At 43.1% G+C, this 9595-nt stretch overlaps 1 protein-coding gene across 3 annotated transcripts in view; it reads left to right on the forward strand.

Annotated features, from left to right (window-relative positions):
- The window catches only part of Stac (SH3 and cysteine rich domain), a 125941-nt gene that overhangs the window by 87740 nt on the left and 28606 nt on the right, over positions 1-9595 (forward strand). For all 3 annotated transcript variants that reach the window (XM_028787119.1, XM_028787121.1, XM_028787120.1), the window contains 2 exons: positions 640-755; positions 2249-2327. In XM_028787119.1, the coding sequence (XP_028642952.1) occupies positions 640-755; positions 2249-2327 (195 nt within the window). The remainder of the gene's footprint in view (positions 1-639; positions 756-2248; positions 2328-9595) is intronic.

Below are 9595 nucleotides of genomic sequence, written 5' to 3' on the forward strand. Positions count from 1 at the left end.
ACACACACACACACACACACACACACACACACACACACACACACACACACACAGTTTAATGAAGACCTGAAAGTGCCCTCTACAGACGTAGTGTGGATATTTTCTTTCATGTTCTCTTTTGAATTGGCTTGTATTTGTTGTCTTAGTTGCATTTTCATTTTGTTTTGTTTTATGTACATGCAACCCTCTACACCTACGGTCTTTTTAGCTGGATGGATTTAAAACTCTCAATGATCAACTAAAGACAACTTTTCATTAGAATCGTAATGTTTGAGGAGGGGGTCATTTCCTGTTCTTTTGAGAACACTTGCATCCTACTTCAAAATTTTTCTCTCAAGACTTAAGTCTCTTGGTGATCATAGCTTCTTACTGTAGGAAACAAACTGGTCCCTGGGAAGAATCTTCAAAGTGTAGTGGGAATAATAATGAAAGAGAGAAATCAACCACTCGGGAAGACTTCGGGGGCAGCGTTCTGGTTGACATATCAAGTTTTCTGGAAGAGCAAGTACATTTGATTTGAGCCCTTGTCCATTAGAAAAGCATGAACACGAAGCCCCCGATCCGGTTCCCCAGGCTCTTCGGCAGAGATCTGGCTTCCCTGGTCGGCTGGACTAAGATGAGTCTTTTCTTCATTTGCAGCTTGTGGCAACAAAGTGGACCCAGTGTATGAGGCCCTCCGATTCGGCACATCCCTGGCCCAGAGAACGAAGAAGGGCGGCTCCGGCAGTGGGTCTGACTCACCCCCCAGAACTTCGGTAATTGACCTCATTTTCAGTTCCCTGAAGGGTCTGGTGGGGCCTGAGGAGATGACTAAGCTGGCTAAGTGCTGAGAGGCCGAGCATAAAGATCAAAGTTTGATCCCCAGAACCCACATAAAAGCTAGAACAGGTCCTGTGTCTGTAACTACAGCATTAGAGGAGAGGAAAATCAGGTCCTTCGAACTCATTAGCTACCCAACCTCAACAAAAAAAAGTCCTCCAATGCCACACAATTTCTGAGAAGCCATCTTTTTAAAAAAAAAAAGTATTTATTTTTATTTTCATGTGTATTGGTGTTTTGCCTGCATGTATGTCTTTATGAGGGTGTGAGTTCCTCTGGAACTGGAGTTGCATACTGCTATGAGCAGCCATGTAGGTTCTGGGAATTGAACCCATGTCCTCTGAGAGAGCACCCAGCACTCTTAACTGCTGAACCATCTCTCCAGCCCCAGGAAACCATATTTAAACTCACTGTAAGCTCTGTCCTTCAGACTTTCCACTGACTTCCATGAGAAAAGAATCAGCATCATGTTTCATTGTCTACATGAATAAACTCTCTAGAAGGGAAAAATGGCAAGCATAAAAGAATGAAAACAACTTCTATTATTTCCCCCAACTTATGCATAACACTGAGGCCAGCTAGGTCTGTCCTCTACTCGGTAAGATGAGTACTAGTGGGTAGTTTGCTGGCACTGTAGGGGGCACCAAAGAGGAAGGGGACGGGGCTCCCCGCCCTAATGAGAGCACAGCACAGCAGCTGTGTCAGGGATACTTGAATGGTCGTTTCATGTGAACATTGAAAGATTTGATAGTAAAATGAAAGTGTTTGGCTCCAGGGGACACAGTATCAAGGCACTTAGAATAGTACTTGTGACACCGAGCATGTGTTACATTGTATGCAGATGTTCATATGGGGTATGCACATGTGTGTGCATGCATGTTGAGGCCAAAGGCAAGGTAAGGCAGCTTCCTCTATCATTCTTTGTCATTCTCTCACTGGCTAAGCTCAGGGGATCTGCTTGTCTCAGTAGCCCCCACACTGAGTTATAAGCACCTAGGCCCCTGCACCTAGCCTAAGTGCTGGGGGTTGGAACTTGGGCTCTAATGCTTGCACAGCCACCATGTACCCAACTGAGCCATCTCCCAGTCTCCTATAATTTATCCATTTTAAAACACCTAAATCCTGATGACCCTCTGAAGAGGATGTCATTCTCATTTGAAGTTCAAAAGGTGATGTCAAGTCATCTACTGGAAGAACCATAGAAATGGCGCTAAATATGATTTCAATAAAAACCAGTGACGAAGTGTGTGAGCATGCACGGATGGTTTATGTCCCATAACATGTGAACTGGACCATAATAGCTGCAAGTTCCCAAATGCCACACAAATCCCTCTTTAGATCCAGTACTGACATTAAAGTTCTACTGAGCTGGCCCAGGATACAATGTGGCTCACTGGCTCTTTCTATGCCATCTCCTGTTTCCTCCAAGACTTCAGAGCTCGTAGAGGTTCCTGAAGAGGCTGATGGGCCAGGAGATGGATCTGACATCAGGACACGGAGCAACAGTGGTGAGTGGGAGACAGTTCTGCAGAAATCAGAGCATGGGTGTGCTTGGGGGCTACAGTGGGCTGTGTCCATTTCTCTCAGGTCCTCTCACTCTCAGATAGCTCTGGGATATGATTTGGTCTAGAGCCCAGTGTTCTAGAAAGAACAGTAGGCCTGGTCATAAACATGCTTAGCTGTTGTTCACAACCCTTTTATGAATGAACTTTTCCTCCTCTGACTCAGATTAGACCTGAGAACCTGACCACTTATACCTTTCTTTGCTCCACATCTATCAGGTGAGCCAGGGTGTCAGTCAGAGGAGAGGGGACTGCAATCCACAGCCTAGTCCTTTCAAGAGGCCACTAAGACGAAAAACACAGGGAGCAGTGGTGGCTCACTCCTTTAATCCCAGCACTTGAGAGGCAGAGGAAGGCAGATTTCTGAGTTCAAGGCCAGCCTGGTCTACAGAGTGAGTTCCAGGACATCTAGGGCTACACAGAGAAACCCTGTCTTGGGGGTTGGGGGGAGAGATGCAAAACACACTGCAGGGGATAGGAAATAGCCCAGTCAGTGCTTGCCTTGAAAGCACAGGACCTAAGATCAATGTCCAGAAATCCACATTAAATCCACAGTTTAAAAAAAAAAGTGGGCTATACCTGAGGAATGACAGCCAGGCAGGACTGGACAGAGTCATCCTGGCCCAGGTCTGTCTAGAACCTCGTGCCTATCAGCTGGATTTAGCCAGCAGCCCCCCAGAGTTCAACATCTCAAAGATTAAGCCACAAGGTACATAATTAAATTTGCACATTCGTGCGGCATGTCTAGCCAGGTGTTCATGGTGGGTCTGATCTCTGTCGTCACCTATCTGTGGGTTCTCTTCTTCAGCAGACCCGAAGGCCTCTGCACTGGACATCCGGGCCTCACTGAGCCTTGCTCTGGACTTTGAGACCATGTGAACTAGAGGTGCTGAGTAGCTGCTTTCTACCACATGTCTGAAAAGAAAATATTGACGTCACTAGAAGTCCCAATAGGCTAGGCTGGCCACACCTAACCCCAATGGATGCATGGTGCTGAAAAGCAGAGTGAAAAAAGTGGCCACGGTGAGAAAAGAAACAGACACAGGAGTCCAGGGTACAGACATGAGGTTTAAAGAGTGGGCAAAGTGGGCTAGAGAGTCCTCAGTGGTTAAGAGCACTTGCTGCTCTTGAGGAGGACCAGAGTTCAGTGTCCAGCGCCCCTCAGGCAGTTCACAACTGCCTGTAACTCAAGCTCCAGGAGTTCCAGTACCCTCCTCTCTTCTCCAAAGGTGCCTGTACACATGTATGTACACATACATACATGCACATGCATAAATAAAAATAAAATAAATCTCTTAATAAAGGGCAAGAGGTTTGCCTTATTAAGGAGTCTTGGTCAAGCTACGAACCTACCCAGCACTGACCCGCTATTATCTCGGCTTCATCTGTACAGTGGTCCAGCATGGTGTTAAGTTGTTAATCTGATATTTGCAAGGCTTCTGTCCTATCTCCAGATACTTAGAGCCTACAAAGCCCAGTCTTTGGGATACGGAATTGATATTGGCTGATATCAGGGCTCCTGGGGTACCTTGAGATGGATTCTGGATTCTTATGTCTCCAAACAAAGAACTAAGCAGAGACATAGAGTTACAATGGAACCAGAGACCGTTTGTTAAGAGAAAGGATGGGAAAGCTGGCTGGGGCACAGAGCAAGCTTGGAGCTCAGTGGTCCCCACAAAGAACTGATGCTTTTCTGACTCCTTTACACAGCATGGTTATCTCGCTCAAGCACTGTTACATGGCACTACCTACCACCCCATTCTTCAGATGCCTCAGCATCTTAAATCTCAGCCCAAGGGCATGGACATTTTGTTCAGGACAAAACAGATTTGAGACAGCTTGCCTGCACCAGTGGCCAGTTCTATTCAGCCATGCCCAGGGTTTTCTTGGTCTTCTTTATGAACCATTTACATTTTTTTAGTATGCAGATTTTCCATGGCTTTGGACAAGGCCTTCTGGACCTCATGCTCTGCCCTAGACTCAGGCTTCAGAACAGGCACCATGAAATTAACAAATACACAAGTTTTCTTCAGTCTGTTCAGCCACCCACCCAACCACTCGGACTCTTCCCACACCTGTCTCTGCTCAGGAAATAGGAAAATCTCTCGCCCAGTTGATTAGGACAAAGTTCTCAGTATTATTCTGTCTCCCTTTTCTTCTCACACGTCCACACCTGACCCATCAGAAAATGTCCCTATAGTTCATCAGAACAACTAGTACATGCTATCACCCCACTCTGCGTCTCAGCCATCCGGGTCTGACTCCATCATCGCTGCTTAGCCTGTTAGACTTGTCCATTCGATAGTTAGGACTCCCCTTTACCACAAAGAAGTCTTCTCTCACCAAATGGTCTTAACAGAGTTGCATGTTGCAAAGATCTAGACTTAGGAATTGTCGTTGTGAAGGGAGGTTTCTAGTAACAAATTCATCATATGCTCCTCAAGGCAGAGAGACAGAGACAAAGACTTCCACTGCCAGTCTACCCACTCATGGACTAGCAGGCCTCATATCACTTGGGACCTTGTTAGAAATGCAGAATTTCAGGCCACCTAGACTGCTGAGCCTGAATGGATGGAAGATCCGTGGTATTTGAGAAATAGAATTGGAGTATTTAATTTCTCTCACGTCCTACATATACACACAGATCTCCATATAGCACATTCCAAAGAGATGGAGAATGAAGAACAAACATGCTCAAAGCATAAAGTTGACTATTGTCTATCTATTCCGTGTTAAGGAGAAATGCCATAGTCATAGTAAAAGGAATCTGTGGAGCTGGACATGGTAGTACACACCTGAAATCCCAATGCTCAGGAGGCAAAGACAGGAGAATCACAAATTCAAGGCCCCCTAAACTATATAAGGAGCCCATCTCAATTCTTCTCCTTAAAAGAAGGAATAAGGAAAAGAGAAGTGATTAAAAAAAATCATAGAGAGAGATTCCCTTAAGAATTTAGTGGGGCTGGAGAGATGGCTCAGTGGTTAAGAGCACTGACTGCTCTTCCAAAGGTCCTGAGTTCAATTCCCAGCAACCACATGGTGGTTCACAACCATCTGTAATGGGATCCAATGCCCTCTTGTGGTATGTCTGAAGACAGCTACAGTGTACCTGCCATTTATATAAAATAAATAAAAATCTTTTAAAAAAAAAAAAGAATTTAGTGAGCTATAAGTTTCCAACAGGGTTTGGATATTTATGAGTTCTTTGATCAGAAATAGCTTTTTCACAATGCCTTAGCAGACAAAGGAATTAATTAGGTAGTTGTTTGTCCCACACTTTTTTCATTGATCTCAGCCCCTCATCCGTCCAGTCTCCGAGGTGCATACTGATGAGCTTCAGCTTCCTTAAGTCCTCTTGATCATGGCGAGAAGGCGTGGCCTTTCAGAAGTTCTGTTGTAGTGCTCACAGCCAGTTCTGAGAGACGTGTTTCGTCATGTCCAGAAAGTACATGTTATGCCTTCCAGTCAAATGTCATGCTAGATTTCTTGAGGAATGCCTCTCCAGCCACCTTAAAAGATGATTCAGTTCATACTGATGTCTCCTATGCTAAGACAGCACCACTCTTCTAAGTTGTCTTGGGCAGGTCTTAATTCTAGTCTCTGGTTTCAGTTCTTCTGGGTCTATCACAGATATAGATAGGAATGGTGTTGGCCTCTGCCTTAAGCTTCACTGCTAACAGCTTCACGAGTGGCAAAGCAAGAAGGAAATGGAGAAGCAATAGCCAGCTGCCTGTTCCTGCTCAAAATGCCAGATAACGGTGTTCCCAGGAGCCCTCGACAGCTGTATTTCACTATGATCACACTGATCATGGCTTTCCTGGAAGAAAAGAAGGGTACCAGACATGAGCAATACACATTCTTAGAACTTTTCTTCCAAAATGACTGAAACAGTCACATCCACTCAGAGATGTCACAAAGCCCAGTGCTTCCTCAGTTTGTACTCGGTGAAGAACTTTTGCCCTGAAAGAAAAATAAGCAAATTTGGGTTTTGAACATATTCTTTTTTTGTCTTTAGTATATGTTGTTTCTAGATCACAAATGCTAAAGTGTCACCAATTAGGGAGGGAAAAAGAAGAGATGGACAGAAAGGGAAGACAAGACAGGACAGAACAGGAGAGGGAAAGAAGACAAGGAGGGGGGTAAGAGAGAGAGAGAGAGAGAGAGAGAACTTTCCTTCCTGAATTTATTCTCCAAATCCATGTTCTCTGTAAATGAGGTCAGGTCATAGTCTGTGCAGCAGACACATAGGTAACTCCCGTCTACAGAATGTAAATGGAGAATTTACTCTCCACACTAAACTTTCAGCAAACCCAATTTAACACTCAGACTTCACCACACAGGAAAATGTGCTACTTCCAAGGAGAGGTAGCAGGATCAGTCAACTTTAGGATCAGGGCCTTAGAGGAATATACATCAAAACCAAATGGAATTATATAGTCATTTATGTTTAAAATGCTAAATGTGAACCAGAAAATGTAACAAAAGAATAAGAGATTATCAACTAAAAAAACCTGAAGAAAACTCCAGAGAGCTTCTAGAATATTGTAAAGTAGAAATGGGATTGTCACATTGAACCAGAAATTAGACACAGTGGAAGAGAGAAATGGCATCTAGAACAGAGCCAAGGAATACTGAACACCCAGGGTCACAAGGTCCTGGAAGATGAGAGTAAAGGCATTAATGGAAAGTGAGTACTTTCAAAATGCATCCCGCTGACACTCTCGAAAGTGCACACACAGGGGTGGGAGAACATTTGAGAATATTCTGACCGAGAACTTACAGAACTGATTGAAGACACCATTCCTCAGAACCATACCTAGGCATCTCTGTGATGCAGCCAGACTTCAAAGGCGGCCAGGTATTGATGCAGACTAAAAAGGCAGATTACACAGAGGAATGATGATTATACGAAGAGCTTCTTACAGATTATAGCTGAAGTGAAAGAACAGGAAAATGGCATCTTTAGTAGCAAGGAAGGAAGGAAGGAAGGGGAAGGAAGGAAGGGAAGGAGGGAGGCAAGGAGGGAGGGAGGGAGGAAGGAAGAGTCTTAACCTGGAATTAAAAATAAAACAACCAAAGCAATCACTCTGAGACAAAAACAAAAACAAAAAACGAAAAGCAAAGAGAGTGGCAGGCCCAGTGAGATGGACCCATGAATAGAAGCATTTGTCCTTGAAGCCTGTCAACATCGGTTCAATCCTCAGACCCCACTGGGGATGAAGAAAACTGGCCCCTAAAAGTTGTCTTCTGATGTCCACGTACATACCACCTTCACACACCATATGCACATGCAATAATAACAAATAAAGGAGAGGAAGGAAAGGGACACATGCATAGTTAAATCAAGCAAATGCTGGCTACTTATTTTTAAAAAGCAATAGTGCTTTTAAAATCTGTTAATAAAATATCTAAAGTGCCGATCTATAAATAGACATTGGGTGTTCAGAGAACCTCATGCTGTTTGAAGGAAGTGTAAAAATATTTCAGTTTAGATCTCACTAAAATGTGCTTCACTAAAGATCCAACACAGCTATACAAGGGATAATAAAATAGAGCAAATTTTCTAAACTACAAAAGCTAACAGAGGTGGAATGCTAAAAGTGGGAAAGAGGAGCTTTGTCAATTGAAGAAAAAGCAATCTTTAGGAGTGATACCCCTTTAGGCTATCCTCTAGACTCCATATATACGCATGCACACACATGCACATGCTCATACACACATACGTGAATACGCATACATACATGTCAATAAAAAGTCAGGAAACAAAATGATACTTCCATCCATAAAAGGCATGAAGATGGTAACAATAAAAATAAGAACAGACATCATGAAATTGCAAAGTCAGGGTAATAAATCCTGAGTGCATATTAGAGAGAATAAAATTTATAAGCTCTAACAAATTTTAAGATGGAAGAGAATGGAGGAATCAAGGCACCATATCCAAAAGAGGAACATAACACATAGGAAAGAAAAGACTGCCATGACCAAATTCTCACCAGAAAGCTTGACAACCTTTTTCTAAACAAGTGGATACCAAAAGCATCAGAGTGTCTGCAGCCCAACTGTAGCAGATGGAAGCAGAAAGTGGGAGCTGCTTCTAATCCTTCTAGAAACCAAATCAATATTTAAATTTTTGTACATGGCAAAAATACCCAGGCTGGACAACTTCATAGGTAAATTCTACCCAATATTTAAGGAATAGAAAATTTCCACATTATATAAACCCTCTCTGGGAAACGAAAGTATGGCGAGGAGGACAGGCAGCCACATTCTCTAACGTGGTTTACGAGGTTATTATAACACTGATTTCAGAACCAAACAAGGCCAGAGAAGGGAAAATCGCTGGCCGCTCTCTCTTGAATATGGATGCAGAAGTCTTAAGTAAGAGTTTCATGAGCTGAACGTAGTCATGTCCCTTTAAAGAGTACGGCATGATGACTACACTGGAATCAGCCCAAGAACTCAAATTTGAGCTCACATCAGATAATTCAGCAGTGTAAGTTGGTGTAGTGTCACGAGTAAGCAGGACAAAGCCATTGGCTCAGGAAACAAAGAGGTGGCATGAGTGTCACAGGTCTGCAAAGTGTAAGAGAAAGTGGAAAGCAAAACAAGGTGTCCCTCGCAATGCGGCCAAAGGAAGTCATTCTGCTTCTCGGCAACCAACAGCAAAGCTTCCCCGCACACTGGATGTGGTTTTTGAATATTTGTCATGAGATAAATAACCAAATTATTTTCCACAAAAAACTTTAAAGCAACAAAAGTAACAGTTGCTCAGTACACAGTTGTGTGGTATACATGGTTGGGCAGTATACATGGCTATATGGTATATAGCTGTGCAGTACACAGTTGTGTGGTATACATGGTTGGGTAGTATACACAGTTGTAGAGTGTATAGTTGTGCAGTGTACAGTCATGTACTATACATGGTTGTGTAGTACACACAGTTGTACAGTATACAGTTGTATAGTATACAGTTGTGTGGTATATATGGTTGTGTAGTATACGTGGTTGTGCAGAATATACAGTTGTATAGTATACAGTTGTGTAGTATACAGTTGAGTGGTATACATGGTTGTACGGTATATTGGGCTATTATATATATATATACATATATATATATATATATATATATATATATGTATATATATATATATCTCCAATTGTATGGTATACACAGTTGTGTGGTATACACAGTTGTGTGGTATACACAGTTG

This window comes from Grammomys surdaster, unplaced genomic scaffold (genome assembly GCF_004785775.1).
Source record: "Grammomys surdaster isolate TR1022 unplaced genomic scaffold, NIH_TR_1.0 125606, whole genome shotgun sequence".
Taxonomy (NCBI): Eukaryota; Metazoa; Chordata; class Mammalia; order Rodentia; family Muridae; genus Grammomys; species Grammomys surdaster.